The 26535-nt window shown below is 39.4% G+C and overlaps 1 protein-coding gene across 2 annotated transcripts in view; it reads right to left on the bottom strand.

Annotated features, from left to right (window-relative positions):
* pdzrn3 (PDZ domain containing ring finger 3) overlaps positions 1-26535 on the bottom strand; it is a 233563-nt gene that overhangs the window by 202539 nt on the left and 4489 nt on the right. The window contains exons 2-3 of one of the 2 annotated variants that reach the window (XM_062973821.1): positions 7781-7867; positions 5586-5693 (exon numbers count right to left, since the gene is read on the bottom strand). In XM_062973821.1, the coding sequence (XP_062829891.1) occupies positions 5586-5693; positions 7781-7867 (195 nt within the window). The remainder of the gene's footprint in view (positions 1-5585; positions 5694-7780; positions 7868-26535) is intronic. The other variant, XM_062973822.1, reaches the window with a different exon arrangement.

Consider the following 26535-nt stretch of genomic DNA (forward strand, 5'->3'; position numbering starts at 1 on the left):
GGGTGTGTGGTTGTAATGAGAAACTCAAAAGGTTCAGGCAGGGAGACTTGCCAAAACACTATTTCCCAATTATTGTTCATCAAGCAACAATGTTAAAATAATCTTCTGTGTTTGTAGATTTTATTTTTATGTCCCCTCCCTCCCAAACATGTGTATAAATACTTTCTCAGAGATAAAATGCTTCCCGGGCTGGAAGAACTGGATTCCAATCCAAAAGTTAATGCCAAATAAGTGTGTCTGTTTTAAAGTACTGTATTTATTTGTGTATAAGCTAGCATCATGTATAAGTTGAGGCAGGTTTTTATGGTCTGTAGATAAGCTGAGGGTAAAATGTTGGGACTCCTTGGACCCATTCCATAGAGAGGCAAAAGCTGCCATTTTCTTGTGGTATTGGATGACAAACTAGTACTCCACTGAAAATGTCTGTATTTCACAGTGCTTACATTTGAAACATATTAAATATTTATTCTTGAATCTCAGTGGAAGAGGTTGGATGCTCTCCCACTGAGATTCAAATGTGTTGCTTCCAATTTATATTGCTCTACAGTTTAAGTGGATGAAACATTCCCACAATGTTATAAAAAGGATTTATACATTCTGGTCATAAAAGTGAATAATTAGTCCCTAGGGCTTTGACCGTTCTGTGGATACCTAATTACACTGATTCTTACTGAAAGACATCCAAGAGAGAGAAATTTCTAAGCCCCTGTGGAAGAGAGATGCCCCTAACACATAGTGGGCAGACCTATTGTAGATTTTCAGTTTAAGTGGGCATTAGATGACAGAAACAAGATTTCCCCCTTTCTTTCTTTCAAATCGAGTTTTGGTGGATTTTTTCATCTTTCATTATTATACATCAGTTTTCACTCTGACCTACCTTTTTTTCTCATTGTGCATCTATTTACTTTTTTCTTTTGTCATAGGCCAATATGCTATGTATGAACACAGTGCTCTTTTTGCAGATACTATTAACAGTTCATCACTATAGCTTCTTGTTGATTTTTGAAACATGGTTTGAGTCGTTTCTCTTCATAGATAAAATTGATTAAAACTTGGATTATCATATTTTCAAACTTTGCACTGTCTGATCTTAAATCTGAGTTCTTTAAGTAGAGCTATTAAATATTTTTTTTACAAATGTGATGACTCACCATGCAATGATTAATTCAGTGAGACTATTCTATTCAGAACTACCAATAGGATTCAAGCCAGAATGTTTATTTTAAGTGATTTTAACTTAATCCCTTATGACTTGTTCTCGTGGTTTGTCTATCAGCAGATCTGGCTTTGTTTATGCAAGAAGGGAATCTCCAGATGTTTTAGCTTACAGCACTGCTAATTCTAAAATCTCTATACATTCAGTGTTGAAAAAAATCACAATTATGAATAAACTATCAAGGAAAAAATATTTCTTGATTTATACATTCACCTTGAAAGCAGGGGAAATCTGAGTCCTGATTTTTATTTACAGTGGAATCCAAACAAAGGGAATTATTTTTAACTAAACAAACTAGAGTCAGTGTGGTATAGTGGTTTGAGAATTGGATCAGGATTCTGGAGACTAGGGTTCAATTCTCCACTCAGCCATGAAAACCAACTGGATGACCTTAAGTTACTTACACTCTGTGAGCCTTGAAAGAAGGCAAAAGCGAACCCACTTTGAACAAATTTTGGCAAGGAAACCCATGATAGGTTCACTTTAGGATTGTCCTAAGTGGGAAATGGCTTGAAGGCATGCAGCAAACAACAAAAAAGTAATCTGGCTTTAGCTCATCAGCATAACACTTAGGCAGATTAACATATGTGAAGAATGATCACTGTTGTTTTTTCACCGGAGGCAGGTTGTCCTATAACTATCCTCATGCCTGGGATGATAAAAGCAGCAAAGATGCTCCATATATTCTTATTGCCCTGAGTTGCTACAGAAAAACCCATAGGCATTATTACAGATAACAAAGAACACAAACCAAGAACTGCTGATGCCAAACCTCCATTCATCCAATAAAACCCAAATTAATGGACATTGTTCAGCAATGGCACAGAATAAATTGAGTTGAATCCTTCTGTTTAAAAGATAGCAATCCACATTGCTGCTCTGCAGGGCAGATTGCTCTGTACCTTGCTACTTACAATGATAAAGCAGGGACTCGGATCAATAAATATAAAATAATACATTTCAATTGCTCAACAGGAGATACCCTTTCTAACTGATTAATAACTCCAGTGACATCACTATTTGTCAGCTCCACATTCTTTCCAGCTGAACAAGGTCACCTTTGAAATGTATCTTCATCCTTAGACATTAGATTGGATTGTGTGAGGGAGTCCAGATAGCATTAATGTGTTTGGACATTAAAGAGATAAAACATGGTTCAAACGTTCAACTATCACAAGCTCCCTCTTCCTAGGCTATCGCAATGAACTGAAGATAACTTACACAGGCATCATGAGCCTTTGAAGCTAGGAGATTTGCTTAGGCTGGACATACACTTGGGAAATCACTGATAATTGTTGGAAAATACGTCACTTCTTTTTCCCCTGAGACTATGTTTTAAGACTTTGCTGTGTATATATACACAGATCTAAGACCACTGTCTGTTCACTGACTACCCACTTTGGGTGGTAGTCATGGCCATACTGTGCAGGAACTGGACTGTAAATCTTAGGGACTTTTAGCAGAATGCTCATTAGCTGTGTTTCAGGGAAGTTATTCAATTATCACTTCAAAATTTGTGAGTATAACAGAAATGACTTGAAGAAACACAACAATAAAAATAACTTTAAAAAAGCCCCCAGGGCAGTTTTGAATAGTAAACTATCAATTAAAAGGGCATTCAGAGCCAATATAACAGCCAATATACAAACACAGCCTAGACAAAGCCCAAACATTTAAAATGCATATGTGAACAAATATGTCTCAACCACCTAGGTAGGTAGGTAAAGGTTTCCCCCTGACATTAAGACCAGTTGTGTCTGACTCTAGGGGTTGGTGCTCATTTCCATTTCTAAGCTGAAGAGCTGCTGTTGTCTATAGATGACTCCTAGGTCATGTGGCCAACATGACTGCATGGAGCATGTTACCTTCCCGCTGGAGCAGTACCTATTGATCTACTTACATTTTTATGTTTCTAAACTGCTTGGTTGGCAGAAACTGGGGCTAACAGCGGGAGCTCCCTGGATTCGAACCACTGACCTTTTAGTCAGCAAGTTAAGCAGCTCAGCGGTTTAACCCGCTGCACCATTGGGGGCTCCCATCTTAGCCACCTACCCAAAGGAAAATAATAGGAATCGTACTTAACCTTCCCTTCAGCAAATTTGACATCTAGGGGCCCTTCTACACTGCCATATAATCCAGTCCAAAGCAGATAATCTGGATTTCATATGGCAGCATAGAAGGGGCCTGGGATACTAGCAGCAAAAGGGCCTCTTCTCATGTCTACACTAAAAGCACTTGCCTTAGTGGAAGACATAACAGCAGAACCTTAGAAGACAACAGGTATGAAGAGGGAGGTTCATACAGGAAGATGTGTTTCTTCAAAAGGCCTGGCTGGCCTCAAGATATTAATGTTTCAGCTTTTATGCAATTAAAAACTGTATACTAAATCCTATTGTTCATCTCAGCTTAAATAAACCCCACTAATCAGTGAGATTCACGTAGCCTCTGACAGTTGATTCGACAATTGAAACTGCAGATGGCCTGTCTCATTTATAGATTTAACTTCTGTGGATGTGATTATTCATAGATTTGATTAAGATGTTCTCTCTAGGAATCACTTGGTTCTCCAGATGACTCTACAGTCAAATTCCACTTACTCAGTTGCAAACAGGTAACCAAGCAATGTTTCCTGGCCTAACCTCCCACAATTCACCTTAATAGGAAGCAGCTTCATCAAGCAAAAGAAGTCTGTTCAGATGGTGACTGAGTTGCAAACAGGATGAATAAGCAAGATTAAAACAAAGCATTGTGACTGTGGGGTTGTTGTATGTTTTCCGAGCTGTATGGCCATGTTCTAGAAGTATTCTCTCCTGACATTTCGCCCACATCTATGGCAGGCATCCTCAGAGGTTGTGAGGTAACAACACATTGTGACTGTCTCCTGCTTCTGATTGTCACAATCTTACTCGTTAACAGAAATGGGCTAATAACACCACCTTCCTTCCACTCAAACTTCAGTGGTTCTCAACCTGGGGTCCTCAGATGTTTACCAGCGGTTAGGATTTCTGGGAGTTGAAGGCCAAAAACATCTGGAGATCCCAGGTTGAGAACCATTGTGCTAGATGAAAAAAACGTTACTCAATGAGGTGGCTGGCTGTTAAGGTGGATGGCATAGTGGATGTTACTGATAATGGCAACAGTGCTATGATCATGACTATGCAGTGTTACTGAATATGGAGCAGTCATGGGTCCATATCTCTAGGTTACAAATCTGTACCTCTACGTTACAAATAGTTACAAATCCATACCTCTAGGTCAGTATCTCTAGGTTCAAATAGTTACAAGTAACAACAATATAGAATACCAGACTATAATTTAAATGCCATGGTTATTTAAAAAGTCTTTTTCCTCTCCCACCCGTTTGCACCTCCATACAGACTTCTAGCACAAACTGTTCTCTATAATATTTCATACTGTTACCAAAAATTGCGAATGCAAGTAATTTTACCCATGCAGAAAATAGCAATATATATTCTGTTTGCCAATACAAAATCCTTAACAGCTGTTTATTGCTCATTTGCAAAACATAAGAGCAAAGGAATTCAATGTCAGAGAAATTGGCTGCTCCATTCTATCTTTGGCAATAAAAACAGCATTTATCTTTTTAAAAAACACAACAAATAACAGTCCCTTTCACTTTCCCACTTTTATAGCAATTAAAGAAAATGAATAAATTTTAATTTGAAGATAGCTAACAATGGAATGTGATTTCAAATTAAACTCCTTTTCATTCCATAAATCAAACTTTCTCTTTAACAATTTGTTTAAAAAGAAAGGCTTGAGAAATCATTTTGAGGAAAGGAACTCATCCACAGGAACTACTTTTTCATGCTAGGAAAATGGGAAGACGTCCAGACTGAAAATGAGTTCACAGTAACTTCAAGGAATTTCTCCAACAAGCTCATCTTGATGTGCTGTAAGGCCCACTTAAAAGAGGCTTCTGTCCTTTATCATCTGTTCAAAACATTTGGGTCCTCTTGAAAAAAATGCCTTAGAAACCAAGCTAAATAAAGTTCCAGTTCTCACAACAGATACTTGCCTTCACATATGGTTTTAACTAAATAACTTGCACGTCTCCAATAGCTTCAGAAAGAAATAACTGCAGCATACCAAGTAGATGCTAGCTCCTCCAAATGCCAGGACCAGCACATACCTTCCATAATCTCGTTTCTATATTTAGATAACAACTATACCTAAAGCCAGGAAGGTCAGCGCTTGAGCAAGTCATGCATATTTTAGCTGCCCTCTTATCCAGCCTCTGCTAGCCCTGTCACATCTCTCCCAAGGTGGAGACTTGCATTATACTTAATGCAAAGGGACAGAAAAGGAAATCTGCCTATTAAGAAGAGATCAGAGCAAGTGTTCTTACTTCAATAATCCTGTCATGAATCTGCAGTCCTCCTTCTTTGGCAGCAGGTCCAGTGTCAGCTATTTTAGAGACAAAAATTCCTTCACTGGATGAGCCATCTTGGTTGTCCTTTAAGGAGAAAGAACAAGAAGAGGGTAAACACTGCTCAAGAAAACTAAAAGGAGGTTAAAGTTGTGGCATTGCTCACAATTTAAACACTGAGTGCCACATGGATGCCTAAGTACATTGTTGTCTAGCACCATGGTGATGCAGTGCATCCAAATGTCAATGGATAACACCAAATGCAGCCACAGACAGGATGGTGTTTATCTTCACGCCATTCTAGGAGATGCTTTAGATGTTCCAGATAAATAAGAAGGAATTGCCTTTGGCTCCAGGACAGGCAAACATTGCCTTGCTGTTTTAGCCTACAAATCTTATCAGTTACATAATCTCCTATCATTTTATGTATATTTATTTACAAATAAATAGCCCACCTATTTATATCCCTCCTCATATCCCTCAAGGCATTATGTCTAGAACTAGACTATAGTATGGCTGAGCATGGTCATGGAAAAATAAAACGGATGGAGTAAAATGATAGTGTCTTAAATCCATCTACTAATTCCAACTGAAGGAAACTAACTGAGGGCACATGTTTAAAAGGTGCACTTAAAACTCAATTCTGCCCCCAAAATGTGCACTTTCACATCTGTATATCCCTGCAGTCATAGAAAACACATGACTTCCTTTCCATCCCCTTGTGTGGACTGCCCCGACGCACCTGCACATTTTAAAAGCCCCAAAACAGCTGATTGAATACAGGTGGCTCAACCTAAGCACATTGGGAAAGCAATTAGTAATCTAGAAAATTCCTAGAGATAATAAACCTTTCAGTTGGGTTCAGGGGCCATACTGTATGCACCATCCTCCATCTCTTCCCCCTCCCTTGGTGTTGTTACTCTCCCATCTTCTCTTTTGTGGTGAGGAGGAAACAACTTAAAAAAAATTCTGGTCCAGAAATATACCTTTACATAACTGTTAACCATGTACTAAGCAATTAACTGAACAACGGAGAACCTAGTCAATAATACTTCAGTAGCATGTAACAACAACAACAACACCCAATTACCTTGCACTCATGTGTACTCATGAGTACTCTACTAATAGAAGCCAAACTTAATTCTCAGAAAAAAACACATGCAGGACTACACTTCTTGCAAAGACTTCCTTGCCAACTACCATCTGCAGCACCACCAGTGATGAGCTATACTAAAAAGCTGCTTTTGATCATTCAGCAAATATCTTTAGAGTCTTTTTAGCATCATCAGAGAGATGAAACAGAAGTGCCATTAAAATTCTGTTACTTACACAAAAATGCTTTCATTTAAATGCAGTGACCAACAAGATTAGCACACTAAGGAAACCTTTACATAAGAAAATTAACCTCTTTCCTTTCATGTACTACCCATGCAGCAGGAGGAGTCTGATTTTGCTTGGATAGCATGACAGTGAATTAATCTGAAATATTTTGTTGTTTTTAAACTCTACAGGAGGCCCAAGCAAAACTCCCCTTAAAATCTTCTTGTTTTAAATATAGAATCACCATATCTTGAGGCTTATTAACTAGAGAATGGAGAAATTCTTAGTATCTGGACACGCAGATGCCTTGAAACACAAAAGATGTTTCCACTGCCTTCAATTATTTACATTTTATATCTTTTTGCAGACCAGGAATGTAGCAAATTTGATTACTGCTGTGTTTTTATAAGCATACTTAAGTACTGCCTTACAATAGAAGGGTGGGGTATATATTAATAAAGGAATGAACAACCATTGCATGGAACTGCTTAGGAATGTGAAATAATAATTTTCCTGACCTTAAAGATTCAATGTGTTACTAAGAGCAATAAGTTATAAGCTCCACTTTTGAGACATTCAGTTGGATAATCTAGGTTCTAAAAAAGCTACACTATAAAAAAGGAAGAGATATCAGTGGGCTAAATCAGAGGTGATAATTCAATAGAAACCCAGATGCTATTGGGCTGTAACTCTTGTCAGCCCTCACCAGCACACAGTTAAAGACAAGGAATGCTAGAGCTGTAGTTCAAAACATGTGGATTGCCATACAATTCCCACTTTTGGACTACATCCAACTGTCAGTCTCAACTACAGCACGAATAGTAAAGTCAAATACAATTCCGTGATTAACATACCATACATGGCCGGCCACCAATTATATTAAATCCAAGGGACCCAGAATCCCGATGAAGAACAAGAGTCAGAGCTTTAGTCTCTTCATCCTATAAAAGGCAGAGAAAGAAAATTCAACTCAATGAACATTCAAAAACCTTCACAAAATTTTTTTTAAATAATAAATTTTTATTACATTACTATTCATTTTGTTACAAAGGAAAGAAAAATCTTTACAATTCATATAATTAAGTCTTTTCCTTCCCCCAGTGTGCTACCCATTGTGCTCCCCATCACTGGAGTCCATTTCTTTATAGTCCAACCAGAACCTCATTTTTTCTGGTGAGGGTTCCCATCTTCTCTCCTTAATGTTTCTTCGATAAATTTCTTCCATATACTTTCAAAATCATTTTAGTTCCTTAGGCCTTTTTAACAATTAAACTACATGTTAATTTATCATTTATTGCTAATTTCCAAATTTCCTTGTACCGCTCTTCTATTTTAATTTCCACCTCTCCTTTCCATTTTCTTGCTATTAATAACCTTGCAGCCATTAGCAACATTGTCATCAAATTCTTTTCATTTTCTTTCCATTCATCTGTATTATAAATAGATAATAGTATAGTCACTGGGTTTGTATTGATTTTTTTCTTCATGATACTTTCTATTTCTACTATGACCTTTCCCCAAAAACTCTGTACATACTTACATTCCCACCACATTCCCCCTTTCTTGACAACCCCTCCAACATTTTTCTGAACAGCTCTTATCCATATTATGTATCTTTATTGGGGCCAAATACCACTTCCATATTATCTCGTAGAAGTTTTCTTTTATTCTAATTGATAAATTTTTAAGATGTCTTCCTTTCCATATTTTTCCCAATTTCTTTCTCCTACTTTCATTCCCAGTTCTTCCTCCCATATTTCCCTTCTTTTAATATTATATTTTCAAATTTTGTTGGTTCTCTTCCCCCTGAGCTCTTTCTTTGCCAATTTTGGAACCACTGATCTAGTTGGACCCAATGAAGCCATGATATATTTAAGTCACCATGTTTTTAGTGGTCATATTTGAAGGGATTCAATTTACCAAGTATTCCTGAATAGATCTTGCTCATAGATTTCATGATCTTGACATTTTAAGACAAGATCAGACTTAAGGTAAAGCGGTAGCTACCTTGGTTTTCTAAAAATTACCCTGCAATTCTTTCTGCTGAGAAAATGTGATATTTTGGAATCAGAACTGTTGGTTTTGCATGACCCATTACCAAAAGAAACTGTTTTTGAGTATATGATTGTTAATATTTGTTGAAAGTCAACTGTTAAAAGAAATATTGGGGCAATAGCATTGAATAATTTTAGATAGGGTTAATAGACATCGTCAGAACAGCTTGCCTTGGTGTACGGGAGTAGTAATGCAGTTAATACAGCATGTAATTACAAAGATATTCACAAAGCTGGAACAACTTCATCAACATTGACTTCCTGACAGTATGCCTTCTTAATTCCTATTTATCATAGCTGCATTGAAGGGGAAACTAACATGATTTTGCATGGTTTAACCCAGAAAAATGGTTGTATCCCTTTTTAAATTGTGTGTCTTGGTCCTAGGAAATTTCTTTCAGAAAAAAAGACATTGTAAAAGCTGCCCCTTATGATGCCAGAGAACTGGAGATGGGTTACTCAGCAAAGACCAGACAATAGTTGTTTACCTTTTAACCAATTGGCATCTAGCCTACCAGATTTATTACATTTATGGAATTTTCTCGGAAAAATGTGCTTCACAGAAATGTTTTGACAAATAATATTAAAGTGTATAATTATATTAAACTATACAAACTCAGGGCTTCCATTATGATCCGATTCTGGTTTGTCAGAGAGACAGAAATGCATTTTTAAAAAATAAAATTGGCTTCTTGGTTCGCCAACATGGCTTTCTCACCTTTCCTGGTATGGCTTGGGAAAGGAATTCCAAATTGGGTCGTAACCTTATGGGATGTGGGCAAGGAAAGCTTTTCAAGGAGATAGGAAACAGTCACCCATGGTTACAATTGGTGGAAGATGGTAGTCCCAAACATAGTGAGCCAATGAATCCATATTGACTTTCAGTGTGAACTATCCATGGTACAACACAGCTACAGTCAGCCCTCCATTTGCTGGGGTTAGGGGTACAGAAAGTGAAAAAATGACAAATGAAAAACCTGCTAGATTCTTTCCAGGGAGAACACCTCTCTAGTAATCACTAGGTCTTCCAGCATGAGGCTGCCCATAGAATCGCACTAATCCTAGAAAGGTAATCTCTCTAGGAATTTCCAAGTCATCCAACATGACTCTTTGGACAATGTCTGCTAGAAGTTGACCACAAAATCTAAATGGAGGCCCTACTGATTCCTAGAGATGACTTTTTAATCAAATCTACCAATGTCAAATCTGCAAACGTGGAGGACTGGCTGTACTATGGATAGATCAGCTATTTGGCCAGTTTGTTTAAAGTTTGTATTAGAACTGAGAGCCAGGATCCTGCAACTTTTTTTTGGGCGGGGGCAACATTTGCAAAGAGATTATTATTAATTTAATCTATTTGCAAGCAGAGCAAATTCCTTTCCCTAGCTATTATTTTCTGTAACATCCTTACATTTAATGACTCTACAAGCACAACATCTACTTAGTTTGATGTATTCAGTGTAGTTTACTTTCGAATTATGTTCACAGGATTGCCTTCAGGCAGTCTTTAATCTTCCAGAACAGGGTTAACAACGATATCTGTCTTAGTATTTCTTCATGTTTGATCTAATTGATACACTTCCACACAGGTACTGACACAAACAACCACACTCACACAATCTGGGCATCAGTTTCATTAAATCCTGGAGATTCTTTCAAAAAGTGTGTTGAGTTCAAAATTTACAGGAACTATCCTTTACAACTATCGCATTTATAAAAGCTGTGTGAATCCTCAATTTTTTCCACTAAAATGAATCTGGCTCTGGGAGATTGTTCAAAGGAAATACAGTAGAGTCTCACTAATCCAAGCCTCGCTTATCCAAGCCTCTGGATAATCCAAGCCATTTTTGTAATCAATGTGTTCAATATATCATGATATTTTGATGCTAAATTTGTAAATACAGTAATTACAACATAACATTATTGCATATTGAACTACTTTTTCTGTCAAATTTGTTGTATAACATGAAGTTTTTGTGCTTAATTTGTGAAATCATAACCTAATTTGATGCTTAATAGGCTTTTCCTTAATCCCTCCTTATAATCCAAGATATTCGCTTATCCAAGCTTCTGCTGGCCCGTTTAGCTTGGATAAGTGAGACTGTAGTATAGCCTCTCTAGCAGAGAATCAGGTGTGTGAAGCAGAGGGAATGCCAGGGTCAGATATGATAACGTCTTTCTCTAGGTTCACCAACTATTAATAGGCACTCTATAATCCTGTATATACAGAAACTTCCTCAGAAATCCTACAGTAATGCATGTTTGAAATAAGTCTTAACTTCAGACATGTATTTAAATATGAAAATAATAAATAAATGCATACTTTGTCATCACTAGGTGAGAACGTGAGAGTCTCTCAATCAATCCAGCTTAGCCTGCTGTACACATTGTTCCCAAATAAAGGAATGACACTTGCTGGTATAATATACTTCCCCACAGCTCAAAGGGAGAGGCCATAACTCAGAATGAGAAAGATGCTTTATATATATTCAAGTCTAGGCTCTTGCATCACCACTTAATAACATTTCACATATCAGGACTGGTAACAGCTTCTGCTTCAGACCCTGAAGAACAAGGTTCAAGATGCACTCTACTCAGGGTTAGCATTACTGCATGAGATGAGTCAATTGATCCAATTTGTTAAGTTGAAGCATTTTATTTCCTGGGCGACTTGGAAAATTTCTCTCATTTTCTAATCTCTCATCAATATTGGAGATTATAAAAATTGTTTTGTGTCTTGTGTTCCTCCAGTCCCATTCCAAATGAGGTTTACTGATTTTGAAAATAAAAGAAGTACAACGGCAAAATAATCTCAAGACTTTCATATAGGGGGATGATGATAACTGGTGCAATTTTGTTAAATTTGAGACCTGCTTACATTGCTTTCTTCATTCCTGTTTCTCATTGTATTACTTATTTCTACCTAAATTACTACTTCCTCAGATTTTAACTTTAATTTCATACTGAGTTGATAATAAACAATATGCCCATCAGCCCTCAAGTTGAACTGGCTGGGAGTTATGGGAGCTTGGGCTGAGAGATATTTTAGGTACATAACTTAGGAAGCTATGTAGCTAAGTAGCTGACGAGTGAAAAAAGTTATGAATGCACTCAAGTATTTGAAGAAGTTATTTTCCATGTCCAGTTTTCATAATCAATTAAGATCAAAGAATCAACATACGGTATGTTATTTCCCCATCCTAATCATAGATAAGACCAATCAGTTTCTGTTATGATTGAGCCTCATGGCTCTGTTACTGACAGACGTGGGCGTAAGACTCCTCGAGAGTCAGATACTCTCGAGGAGCGAGAAAGAAAAAGACTGCGAGACATTTTTGCAGCACCATCTGACGAAGAGTCTTTTGAGGGGTTTACGGAGAGAATGGAGGAGGGGCTGGTTAGCTCGGAGGAGGATGAGATGGATTGGACTCGGGTAAGGGAGGAATTGGGTGCCACTGGTCATGATGGGATAGAAGATGAATGGGGACCTTCAGGATTAGACCCATGGCTTAGCTGGAGGGATGGGACGGGATCCACAGCTGGAGATGCTGTGGGGCGTAGTCAGAGGTGTTCCAGCTCTGATGAGGAAAGTGATGAGGAAACGCCCGGGTTAAGGAGGACAGCTGACAGTGATGAGGATTTGTAACTGGCATAAAATGGGGCTTGGGAGCAATTGCAAATTGCGTTGGGCAAGGTAATCTGGACGAACGCTTGGGATCTGTGTGGGACGCTTTCCTGAAGACTGGTGTGTTTTCCTGTGCTGAGACGTAAGTTGTTTTGGAATTCAGGGTCAGACGGCGGGAGGAATTGTGTGGGCATTTGTTTGTGCAAACCTGTGCTTACTCTTATTAGCTTGACCTTCCGTCGTCTTCTCCTGTTTTGAAAACTCGGACTGAACTGACCACGGCTTGTCTTCCCCCCTTCTTGGACTTGGAATCTACAAACGTCTGCTTCTGGCTTTGATCTACGGAAAGGAACTGGGTCTACTCTACTGCTACAATCCTTGGCTGATCTGTTCGTGTTGGAAATCCTGTCTGCTGTGTGTGTGGGAGCGACGCAAGTTACTCTAAGCACAGTGTTGGCAGCAGAGAGGAATCTGCTGCCAATTAGTTGCATTCTTTTGTATCTTTTGTTCCTCGGCTTTTGTTTTGTTTATCCCCAGGCTGAAGCAAGCAGTTTGTTTTTACCCGGATTAAACTCCGGTTTAATCCGGTTTATCTTTTGAACGTTTTTCCTTGCCCCTTTTTGCTCCTAAAGGCTAATACTGCCTGGCCCTTGTATTTTACGGGCATTTTTGAGTTCTGTAATCCAATAAACTCTGTTATCTTGAACCTTGTGGCGTTCTGTCCTTGACAGTTTCCCTTCTACTATGTGTCAATTTCTCCTTTGTTTGTACACAATATGGAGTAAAAGCAAAACCAATCCCATAAGATGCTACATTGTTTTGCTTTCAGCTTGTCTTTGTGCATGCTCAGCTTTATTGAAAGAAGAGCACTAGAGAAAAAGGTGAAAATGGTTTCCTTGGAAATCCCTAAGCCCAGATGTCAGATAATATTTCAAGGCAAAAACTTTCAAGTCTTGAGAGACCATTTTTAAGGTCTAATAAGTTCAGAATTGGAAACACAAGAATATCATTGTAAAAATAGCTTTATGGAAGGGGAAAGAATACAACCAATACAATTAAGAAACAATTACTAGATTGCACAGTAATTAAAGCTTAAGAAAAAGGTTTCCATTACCACTTTTAATTCAAATGGTTTCTTTAGAAAAAAGGACTTGGGGGCAGGATACACAAAACAGTAATAAAACAGTGTTCCTCTTTCATTAATTATTCCAAGGTGAATGTTTTGGCAATATTAATTTAAAATCAAATATCTTTAACTATTCTCCCTGAGAATTTAATAAATTGGTGCTAGGCCTCTATGATGGTCCACAACTGATCCACTATCTCCATTTTAGTAGAGTAATGCTGAAGCAGGAACCATGATGATAATCCAATGGTATGTACTTTTGAGGTGGTGTCCCCAAACTGTAGTCCTCCAGGTGTTTTGGACTTCAACTCCCAGAAGCCATAGCTAGCTGAACTAACAGTCAGGAAATCTGGGTGCTGAAGTCTAAAATATCTGGAAAACTAAACTTTGGGAACCACTGCTCTAAATCAGGACACTATGGGATGCTCCTGTACTGTTCAAACAACTCTTCTGCAGAACTAGAAAGAGATATTCTTAGAAACATTTACTATCATCATCATCATCATCATCATCGATGTATTTATATAGCATCATCAGCGCACATAGAACTTTACATGAGTAGTTAACATTCTAAATTTGCCAATTCCTTGATATCAGGGTTACAATCTAAAAATCATGACATACAAGGAAAAGAAGTTGGAAGTGGTGGAGCAGATTGTGGCTGGCTGATAGCGGGCCAGGTGTTGCAGTGGTTCAAGCATTGGAATACAACTCCAGTGATCGTCATGGTAATTCACTTGGTGACCTTAACAATGTCTTAGGCTCTCATTCTCAGATGTAGGCAAAGGCAAACCCCTTTTTAAAAAATCTTGCCAAGAAAACCCTGTGATAAAATCACTGTAAGTTGGAAACTGGAAGGCACATAACAATAACAAAAGCAGCAATGCTACTTGTTACTCTCTCCCACTAGAAGCCCTAGCAATGACAGTTGGGATAATGGGAGGGGGGCTTTCACAAGTTGTTGTGCCTAAACATAATAGTGCTGTGCCTACAAGCCACTGAAGTGAAGTTTGAATATGGAAGCCCTTTCATCAGTTTCCAGGTCTAGGTCACAATGGAACCATATTTAGAGCATATTCTCTCAGAGCTGGGTGGGATATTGTGAAACATCCAAGCTACCAGAGGTCCACTGTTAAAAAGATATTTTTAAGTTCAACAGGGAGCCTTGCAATTTATTTTAAAGGTTCTATGTTGCAACTGGAGGGTTTTAAGAACAGCAATTCTTTTGGACAGAAAAAGGTTAGCCTGAGGATTCTGGAGGTACCAAAGGCCACAAAAGTATGTCTGGGGAGGGGACCCACATATGGCCAACAGGTTGTATATCTCCAAGCAAGAGGATGAGGGGGTGCCCAATCAGCTTCATCCCCTCACCAAAGGTCATGCACTATCACTCTAATCATTGTCTTTATAATGTGTTTCATTGCAAATGACTTACCGAGTCCCACCAGGCTCAGATCACCCAATTCTGCAACAAATCCAATTCCTTTGGCATGTCCATCTCATTGCAACCAAGTCAAACTCTTAAATTTAATTTTAGAAACTGCATCAGTTCCCAGCTGAGGATTTTGGAACTACCTCCTACTTCCTTTCCAAACATGGGAGTGTTAAACTTCTTACTTTATTAGGAAATAATGTAACTTAGCTCATTTTCAGCCAGCCTAGCCAGAACAGGCTAGCGTACTGATTCACAGATGTTAGGTTCAGCTTCAAGGTTGCCAAGGTTGTCTGACGAATTAGCCACAGGAGCCATTCTCATTGCTTATGAACAACAGAATGATGAATTCTACCACTTGCAATGGAAATGGCTTGAAAAAACCCACAGAAATTTGTTCAGTGGTCTGTTGATCGTGTTGTTTAAACACAGATACTTTCTCTTCTATGGCTGGCTTTTCTCCCAACAAACCAGAGGAAGAATCAAGGGTTTGTTTTGGGGTTGTTTTGTTAGTTTATTGGAAGAAGGGGGAAATTGAGAAGAGAAAGCACTCTCATTCGGTCAACACATTAAACAGACCACAGAATGCAGCCATGTAGTTTTAGTTTTTCCACAGCAAGCACTAACAATTGGACAGGCTGGATTAGCATACCATTTGCTAGGGTTCTCATGGTAGATGACTGTACAGAAGATACATGGCTCCATTGGTTTATCATGTCATAAGATCATGGTTATAGGGAACATGGATCAGTACTGTTGAAACAGATTCACTGGCTTTCAGACGATTTCTGATCATAATTCAAATGCTAGTCATGACCTAAACACCTTAAATCCAGACTGTCTGAAAGACCATCTCTCCTTGTGCAAGTCTCCCTGAACCTTAAGAACTTTGGAGGAGTCCTTTTTCTATATCCCACAACTACCTCAGGTAAGGTGGCATGGTTGTAGGAAAAAATCATCCTAGGCTGTATCAGAACTTGTAAAATTAATGCAGTTTGACACCACTTTAAACTATAATGGATCAATGCTATGGATTCATGAGAGTTGTAGTTTTACACGGTCTTTAGCCTTCTCTGCCAAATAGGGCTGATGTTACCCAACTAAAACTCTCTTGGTTGCTGCTGTGGAATTACTTACTATAAGAGGCTAGCTTGACCTCTTCTGTGATTTTTTTCCACCATCAAATACTGTTTTATTTAAACAGGTCTTCAGTCTTAGGCTGGATCTATACTGCCAGATAATCCAGTTTCAGAATGCAGATTAACTGCTTTGAACTGAAGTACATGAGTCTATACCACCACAGTGTAGATGTGGCCTTAAAACCACAGAAGAGTTTTTTAAAAACTGTTCCAAAGCTTGATCTAATGTTTTATGTATTTTATGTAAAATCTAGTGTTTTACCCTGCGCTTTCAGTATTTAATATGATCACCTATTTCATTTTTAAATTGTTCTACCATATATCATAAGTTTATTTTAATCTTATACTGTAAGCCATTTTAAGTGTAAGACAGTGTGATAAACTGATCTGAGTGTTCGACTAGGATTCTGAGGGACTAGGGTTCAAATCCTCATACAGCCACAACAAACCAATGAGTGACCTTGGGCATGTCAAATGTTCTGTCTCAGAAGAAGGCAATGACAAATCTCTTACTAATATATCTTGCCAAGAAAACCCTAAGGCAAGCGATGGACTTACACCATTTATACATACAAAATTGAGCATGATCTATGAACAAAAAGGAAGCCTTAGAACAGTTTGGAACTACTGGGCTGTTGATCATTCCTAGGCTAGATAGAATGGATGAAAAATATATGGACAACAGATCTTTGATTTAAAAAAACTGACTGAACAACCTGATGCCCTCCATATGTGTTGGACCAAAATTCCCATTTTCTCCTGTCAGCACTGATTCATAGTACAACAAAGAGTATCCCTGGTTGGGGAATCTGTCTAAAAGAAATGTTTTTGTTCCTTAAGATTTATTTGTTGATCACATGTGCAACTCAGCTTTTATTGACCCCTCCATGTAACTTATAACTATTAATTCTGGGAACTATTCATGTATCTCATTAATTCTATGAACCATAGCAGTGAAGTTATGGGAAGCATAGTCTCCCACGCACAAAGGGCACAAGGTTAAAGTATGTTGAACATATTCCAGAAAGTGAAGAACAAGTAAATGGAGACAATGTGTGTGGGTAGAGGGAAAGAAAACACATGGCAAATGGTGTATGCCTAGTGGTTGGAATGAAATTCAACCAGTAAATGCAACCAGAAAAAAGCATAATGGGTTACTCTGGAAACACACATTTGTATCATCACAATCCAGTTTGGAGTACCAACATTTGGATGGGGAATAGCATTGTGCTCCAAACTGGCTGCATATGACAAAGTACTAGACTATTTTCACAGCATTTGTGTGAATAACAATAGACACATGAAAATGAGTACTAGAAACTGACCAATAGATATTAAAACTTAAATGACAACCGTGGCACAATTGGTAAAGCAGAGTAATCACTATGCCAGAGTAGGGCCTAAGGACTAAATGGCAACATAACAGTTCAACTTGCTGGAGGACACTGGAATTACCTGTTTACACTGAATATGTCATATTCAGCCAGCAGGATACCATGTCCGTAATAACCAATGTTCCCAGATGGGATATGACAGGAGAGTACAAGCTGATGGCATTGCACAAAGCTGAAAATAACACCATATGCAACAAGGTGGGCTTTCAGGATTGTGAAACAACCTTTTTTGACTAAACCTTGAACTAATTATATGATTTTTGTGTGTGTGTGTGTCAGGAGCAACTTGACAATTGGCCATCTGCAAGGATGTTGCCATCCTTGTGGGAGGCTTCTCTCATGTCCCCGCATGGAGCTAGAGCTGATAGAGGGAGTTCATCTGTGCTCTCCCCAGGTTGGATTCGAACCAGCAACCCAACCTTCAAGTCATCAGTCCTGCCGGCACAAGGGTTTAACCCACTGTACCACTGGGGACTTCCATGATCAAAGTATATGAGAAAAGGCATTTATACATTTCAATAGCTGCGTGGTAATACAATGACCTTTGAGCTGGAAGCTACATGTCTCCACAATGTTGAGGAGGTGGAAAATACAAAGATCCTTAGAGAAGCTGTGTCTGGAAGCTATAAATGTCTACCCTGCTAGAAAGAGCAATTTGTAGCTTGAATTTGCCTGAGCCTCTTTCACACAGCTGAATAAAATCCGACATTATCTGCTTTGAACTGGAATATATGGCAGTGTAGACTCAGATAACCCAGTTCAAAGCAGATATTGTGGGATTATCTGCTTTGATATTCTGGGTTACATGGCTGTGTGGAAGGGTCCTCAGACTGTCGACTTCTAAATGGAATTTCAACTACGTAAGAAATACCTACAAAATTCTCCCCATTCCTGTTTAGGTTTCCAAACTGGATTACAGCATTGTATTCCAAATGGACTCTTTCAACAAAAGAGCACATTATGATTTTCTTCTGATTTACTTTACTTCCATATTTCAATCAAATCACATGGCATAAATGCTTTTCACTTACAGATTACCAATAAGCAGCAACACACATGCAAATCATCATGATTACAAACAAACTTGTGTACAAGAATTTTACCAATTATTTCTATTTATATAGCTCAACAGCGCAATGAATGTTTTGACACTGGTTGAGCAACTGCAATGGACTGCAAAGTATGTTAAATATGAGCAACTGTCATCACAACAAACAGTAAGGTTGTGAGTCCACTCTGACAAAGCTGAATGGGACTATTTTACATTATATACAACATTTAACCAGAACATATTGGAAGAGACCCCTGAGCCTAGTGGAGTCTGCCCACCACTGGCTCAGATCCTTTGCCCTTTACTGCACATAACTATGTTGACATCGCTGCCTGATTAAATAATCCGAGGATTAAAATACTGGAAGAATGCCATCCCCTCTTTCCCCACACACAGTCTACAGACATAAACCAGCCACCTAGAAGGACAATTCTTGTGCTGGTCTTCCTTCACCATTCTCTACTGCACAAAGATGTATATTTTCTGACTGGATTTCTTCTGGCTGAAACTATTAACTTTGGAAAGTTGCCCAAAAGGCTATGAAAGACATGTAATTGATTGAGCACTACACCACAGTTTTGTGGCGACATGACACCTTTTGGCTTTCTGCAGATTACACGCTGCCTTTCTCTGAAAAGTGCATAACAGCCTTTTTGTGGACAGGCTGAAAACAAACAGTCATGTTAACCAGCTGTGTCCATAAATCTGATGAAAACATTGCTACACACATTGCATAGTGCAGGCACTATGGGAGACATTTTTTCAAAAAGAAAGAAAAGAAACTGAAGCACCCAGTAGAGTAATCTAATAACACCACGGCTGAACAGCAAAAACGTTGATTCAGACATTACATACTCCAGTAATGAGATCATTCTGTGTCTGGACACTCATGAAAACATATTGTGGGTTGTACAGAACTTGCTTCCCTAGTAACTGGGAATTCAAAAACCAGATGTCAAAAATGTCAAGCACAGAATGACCCCCATATCCACAAGAATTTTACCAGTGTTTTCATTTATCTACACACTACAAATATGTCCTCTACAGGCATTTTCAAGATCCTCCATCATGGCTCTATGATATTCTTGGGTCAGAAGTCTTTCATTTCAGTAGTTTGCTAGTATCCACAGTTTCGTATATCCACACGTAGTTTGTGGATGCACTCCTCATGGATACAAGGGTCATACTGTGCTCAATTCATAGGAAAAGCAAAGAAAGTGTATATGGGCATCTATCACACTCTCGCAGGTACCCAGATATTGAATATATCTGGGAAGGAAATGTAATGACTGACCCTCAGGCAAAGGAAGTCAGTACACTAGTATGGATGAGCTTTATCCACCATCATTACTGAAGTGTAATACAAACACATTCCATGAAAATAAGTTTGATTGTTGCTGAAAAACATTTGATCCAACTCTTGTGGTTCCTAAGCTACAGAATGTTGCATAAAGGAAGTGCATACATGCATAACTACAAAAAGGACATGACAGCCTATGTATATTTCATCATCACTGGTGAAGCCGACCTCAGCGCTCTGTGCTACAACAAAGGTAGAAACAGACCAATCTGTCACTGGCATACAGACACCAAACTCAGCATTTCTAGGTCATAAAAGAGGGATAATTTCAGAAAAAGATGTTTTCTCTGAACAGTTGAAGTCAGCAATGAAGTATTACATGAAAAAAAAGCTACCATTCAGGTTGTAGTTCAGGCAGAAGTGATGTTACACATCAACTTCAGTTACAGAATGAGATAAGCAGCTGCAAAAAGGGCAAAGAACAATAAAATCACAACTATTAGCTGTGGAATTCTACAGATTAAAAGTTGAGAAAATCAACACGGGACTGAATGCAGATTATGACAGCTCGTTTGGGCCACATCAAACTTTTGAAGTAGATTGGCAAACTGCTTGTAAGATCACATCCCTCCTCCATAGCCTACATACTCTCTTGCTCATGAATGAGCAACTGGAAAATACATTTGGCCTTACAACCCCCAGGATCTTGTCTGAAACTGAAGGTGGGCTATACAGTTGGTTTACAACAGCCATTGACACTATAACCATTTTACTTGGTTGTATGGTGAGATGGCACCATGGGCATTGTATTCTAACATTTACCTGAAGATGACCCAACTAGTATGACATCCTGTTAATTTCTAGCCCTCTACCTGCATTTGTCTAAGCCATGGTTCTCAACCTGTGGATCCCCAGATGTTTTGGCCTTTACAACTTTACAACTAGTCTATTTTTAAATAACTTGTACATTTATATTTTCTTATTGATACTGTTTTTAATAAGTTGTAGGACACTCTAAATTTCATTCTATGATTCTATCATTCATTATTGGGAAAGAGGTGGGATATAAAATGATGACAATACGTTGATGATGACCAATGTATGGGGAAGCAATCTACATCAGGGCGACAGATCCCAACTCAACTAAAGAGCATCCTAGAATGGTCCCTGAAAGGAGTGATTTGTTGAAAGCATTTTCTGCTCATCAAGCCTTCTGAAGTAAGGATAAAATTGCATACCAGTTTCCTCATTATTGATTAGAAAAGAACTCTCAATAGGATATTGGAAAAACTATCAGCTACTTTGTGGGACATTGGGACAACTTTTTTCAGTTTGTGGGATATTGAGATGAAATTTGTCATAAAGGAATTTTCACAAAAATGTATTTTGAACAATAACAAAAAAAACCATGGTTTTCACTGAAAAACCAAAGTTCATTATTTTTAAAAAGCCTAAGTAAAATTGATGTAAACATTTCTGGAGTGTGAAAATTTTCATTAAAGAAACTTGGAGAGAAGCTTTTGATCATGTTTGTTCTTGTATACAAGAAAAATAGTAACTGCAGATTGACATTGTCATTTGGAAGTTGCCTTCAACATGCTCACCTCCATTATCTCCACTTCACTTGCCTCTAAGGCCAGACTTTACTTCTGAGACTGGAGAAGCAGGGAGGGTATGCCATAGAAAACTTTCCGAGCTTTAATAAAGAGTGTCCTAACATTCCTGGAGGGGAAGGATGGTTTTTCGGGGCCCTTGTAGCATGTGTGGACATCTCTTTCTTTCCTTCCTTAGTGTGATTGCTGGTTCCTGGAGCAATAAGAATGGGAGCAACTCACAGGACCAAGTAAGGTCATAATCGCCTCTGTCCTGCTTGCAAGCATTTGCATGCAAATCTTCTGGAATACTCATCACATTCCTCATCCTGATCTTTTGAATGTTGGCTTATCAAGGGCAATTACTCATAATAGTTATGCAGAACCACCAGTAAAACCAGAAACCTTATGCCATTGAATGTCACTTGTTGGACACCAATAATGTGAGATTACAAAGCTTTCATGTCTAGCTTTTTCTGAGGGCATTTGTCTGGCTGTTGTGGGAAGCAGGATGGTAGGCTGCTCCATGGGCCTCCAGTCTTACCCAGTATTACGCCTTCTGTGTTCTTACAAAAGCTGTATTCTTTTTGCACTAAAACTTCCAGAACCTATTAGTTAGTATTCCAGCTGAATAATTCTATACGTTGCAAGTCCAAATGAGCAATTTTCCCAAGATCTGGCTTTGTCTTTGTGACATACTGATTGGTTCTTGTAAACAGAACAGGTCTACAGACTATGTGGTAAAAACTTATTCAACTCAATCTATAGATTGATATGATCTGTGCACCAAGAACTACTGATGCTCATGAACTCCTACCAACTTTAACCAATTCCAGAATTAATGAAATGTACTGAATAACCATATTTTGCAAGACCAAATATTAGCAACTCTTTAGTCAGTGATTCTGCCTCTTAGTAGCAGATTTCAGGCATTCAACCTCTCAATTTGCTTAGGTCTTTAAAATCCCAGTTGTGGGATATCAAAGTCCTCTTTTTGGGGGGCAGAAATAGGGGAGATCTGGAAAATAAACTATGACCTGGATTTTTCTTCTGTTAAAGAAACCTGTGCTTCAGTCCTGATGACATTATAAAAATTATGTTGGGAAATCTAGTTGATTCACAAATGAAAAAGTGCTACAACATACATAAACCTAACCTACCAAAATCATCTTGAAAGCAACCAGAAAAACATGAAACTTAATCAACTTCTTAAGTGAATTTGATCCATTTGAGTCTCTCTCTGCAACCAAACTCTAGTCAAGACATTAAACTCATCAAACTCACAGTAATGGAGAAAGTGTCAGATTTAGAATAACAACAATTTTAGAGGGAAATGAGGTATCTGTGTTTAAAAGGAAATAAGAGGCAAGCAAATATCGCACTGCATAAACTCTACAGAGAAACATTCTCCTGTTGTTTTGAAATATACAGTGCCTTTGAACATGGGAACTCAGAACCAGCCCTCTTAAGTTTTGCTGACACTCTCTCCTTCCTCCCTCTTGTATTTCTCCTTTCCAAGGCAGGTCCTATTTCTCCTTAGTGCTGAGGAGCTTAGCTGTAAATATTTGCCCTTCATGCTGAGCCCTCCAGCTGGCTGAAGCCCCAGCTGACAGACATGCCTGCAAGCAAAGGGAAAAGACAAGGGGATGTGGAAACAGCTTTCAAAGGAGGAGAGAAACAGCTTTCAAAGGAAAGAGGGGTGATATGTATGCTCCCAAATATTTACTAATAAAGAAAAAGGGGGGATAAACAACCCCCTGTCCCATCTGCTCATTCTAACTTTTTACTCTTCCCAGTGCATATGCACACCCAGACTTTGCTCTTTCATCACAGGATGCATAGGAGTGTAGCACTTGGGTGTGGGCTGCCTGCCCCCTCCAAAAACAATATTTCCTCTCACCAAAACATCTGTGCCAAATCTCTAAAGTGAAGGTGTGGCGCATTCTGAGAAGCCCAAACTCTAGAAAGCATTTGTCCTGTAGGAATCCAATATGGGAGTTGCAGGAAAGGAACAAATGCATCCTGTAGCCGAGTGTTTATGATATTTTTTAGAACAGACTAAGGAAGGGCCAAAAGAAGGAAAAAGAGCAAACAGTTTAGTAAATGTGACACATTCTTCCCAAAAAACACCAATATCTCACAAATCCTACCAGAGTAGCATGCTTGAAAGCCTTGTCTTTGCTGCATCTTGAATACAAGTAGGTTTTACAACACAATCTCATGCATATTTGCTGAGAATTTAGCTGTACTGTGGCATTTTTTTTCCTGAATATTGGTGTGGTGGATGATTCTGTGCTCAAGATGTTATATTACTGAAACATCAGACTAACTTTTGTAAACTAAATGGCACCTCATCATCCAATGCCTGAAGTTTTTGATTTGCTGTTTTATGGTGCAATCTGCATTACAAAGTACAGACAGCAGTTTGATGCCACCTCAGCTGTCACACCCCAGTCTATAAAGTTCTGGGATTTGTTGTGTGGGGTGAATACTGAGACTCGCCAGTTAGAAAGTCTAATGTATTGCAGCATTAGAGCACTCCATCAAGGAGTTTTAGAACTCTTGACAAACTACAATCTCAGCATTCAATGAGCAGTTCAAACCACTGCCTTGCTTAAAGCAGACACTGCTAAAACTAGTGTCTCCTTTAAGATGCCACAAGGCTCTTTTTTCCCCTTAGGGTGAAACCCCCATTACACACTGCAGGTAGCAGTTTGATATGATTTCAGCACACCACTAGAAATCACTGTGGTCTTTAAGAAGTCACAAGGCACTTTGTCACCTTCCCTCAAGTGAGGAAGGTGAGTGGGATGGGCTGTGAGGGAAGAATGGGATGGAGAGGAAGAGAGATGAAGAGAGGAGAGAAAAGAGAGGAGAGAGAGGAAGAAAGGAAGAAAAAGGAGAGGGAGAGGGGAAGGGAGGAAAGGAGGCAGTGGGGAAGGAAAGTAAGGAGGAAGAGAGATGAAAAGAGGGAAGGAAGGAAGAATAGAATAGGAAGGCGGGAGTGAGATGGGAAGGAAGGAGGGAATGAAATACAGAATTGAGATGAGAAGAAAGGAGGGAGGGGAGGCGAGAGTAAAGAAATGAAGGAGGGAGGGAGATGGGAAGGAGAGAGGGAATGAAGTACATACAGAGTAAGATGAGAAAGAAGGAAGGGTGAGAAGAAGAGGGAAAGAGGGGAGATGAGAAGAAAGAATAAGGGAGAGATAGAAAGGCAGGAAGGGAGGGGGAAGAAGGGAGGATGAGAGGAAGAGAGGTAGGAAGGAGGGAGATGAGAAGGGAGAAGGAAGAATAAGGGAGAGATAGAAAGGCAGGAAGGGAGGGGAAGAAGGGAGAGGAAGGAAGGAAAAAGAGGGAGAGAGGTAGGAGTGAAAAAGAAGCAAGAGGCATGGGGGTAAGAAGAAGGGAGGGAGAGAAGGGAGGGAGAGAGGAAAAGTACTTCTTCGATACCATTGGCCATGGTATCCTTCTGGGGTGGCTCTCCAGAATTGGTCTTGGGGGCACTGCTTTGCAGTGGCTCCGCTCCTTCTTGGAGAATCATATCCAGTTGGTGAAGATGGGGGACACCTGCTCAGACCCCTAGCCATTGACCTGTGGGGTCCTGCAAGGTTCCATTCTATCTCCCATGCTTTTTAACATCTACATGAAACCGCTGAGTGAGGTCATCCGGAGTTTTGGAGTTCAGTGCCATCTCTATGTAGATAACATTCAACTCTATTACTCTTTTACTGTGATGGACTGGATGAGGGCTAACAAATTGAAGCTTAATCCAGACAAGACAGACGTCCTCCTGGTCAGTCGCGGAGTCAATTGGGGTATAGGGTGGCAACCTGTGCTCGATGGGGTTAAACTCCCCCCCCGAGGACACAGATCCGCAGTCTGGGAGTCCTCCTGTACTCAGTGCTGATGCTTGATGCTCAGGTGTCGGCGGTAGCTGGGAGAGCTTTTGGATAGTTAAAACTTGTGCACCAGCTGCGATCATACCTTGAGAAGCCTGACTTGACCTCAGTAGTCCACGCCTTAGTTACATCATGACTGGATTACTGCATTACACTCTACATAGGGCTGCCTTTGAGGATGGCCCAAAAATAGCAACTGTTGCAAAGTTCGGTAGCCAGGTTGCTAACTGGAGCTAATTATAGGGAGCAGACAATGCCCCTATTAAGGCAGCTCCACTGACTACCCGTAAATTTCCGGTCCCAATTCAAAGTGCAAGTTATCACCTACAAAGCCCTAAATGGTTTGGGTCCTGCCTATCTTTGCAACTGCATTTTCTCCTATGAACCAGCACGGGCCTTAAGATCTACCGGGGAGGCCTTCCTCTCATTCCTGCCTCCATCACAAGAATGGTTGGTGGGGAGGTGGGAGAGGGCCTTCTTGGTGATAGCCCCCTGGCTCTGGAACTCCCTTCCCCAGGGAGATTAGGCTAGCCCCCACTCTGTCCACCTTCTGCAGGGACCTCAAAACCTGGATGGTCCAGTGTGCATTCGATGATGCTCATCAACATCCAGCCCTAATTGACTGATAGATTGTACTCAGCACTTTACCCCAGTCCTGGCTTTTTTCACAAACCCATACCCAGCCCTCTCCAATTCTGATCATCCCCACCATATTTCTGGTTACTGGTTCATTAGGTTTGCTTTGACACATTTTAATCAATGTTTTATAACCTGCTGTCTAAATTTGCTTAATTGGTCTGTTATGTTACTATGTTTTTAACTGCATTTTAGTTGGTAATCTTCCTGCATTCTTTTGTCCTAGTCCCGCATGCAAGCTGCCCCAAGTCCCTTTGGAGAGATGGTGGTGGGGTATAAAAATAAAGTTGTTCTTATTATTACATAGAGAGTGAGATGAGAAATAAAAAAGCATGAGAGGAAGAAGGGAAGGAAGGACGGA

Source organism: Anolis carolinensis, chromosome 2 (genome assembly GCF_035594765.1).
Source record: "Anolis carolinensis isolate JA03-04 chromosome 2, rAnoCar3.1.pri, whole genome shotgun sequence".
Classification (NCBI taxonomy): Eukaryota; Metazoa; Chordata; class Lepidosauria; order Squamata; family Dactyloidae; genus Anolis; species Anolis carolinensis.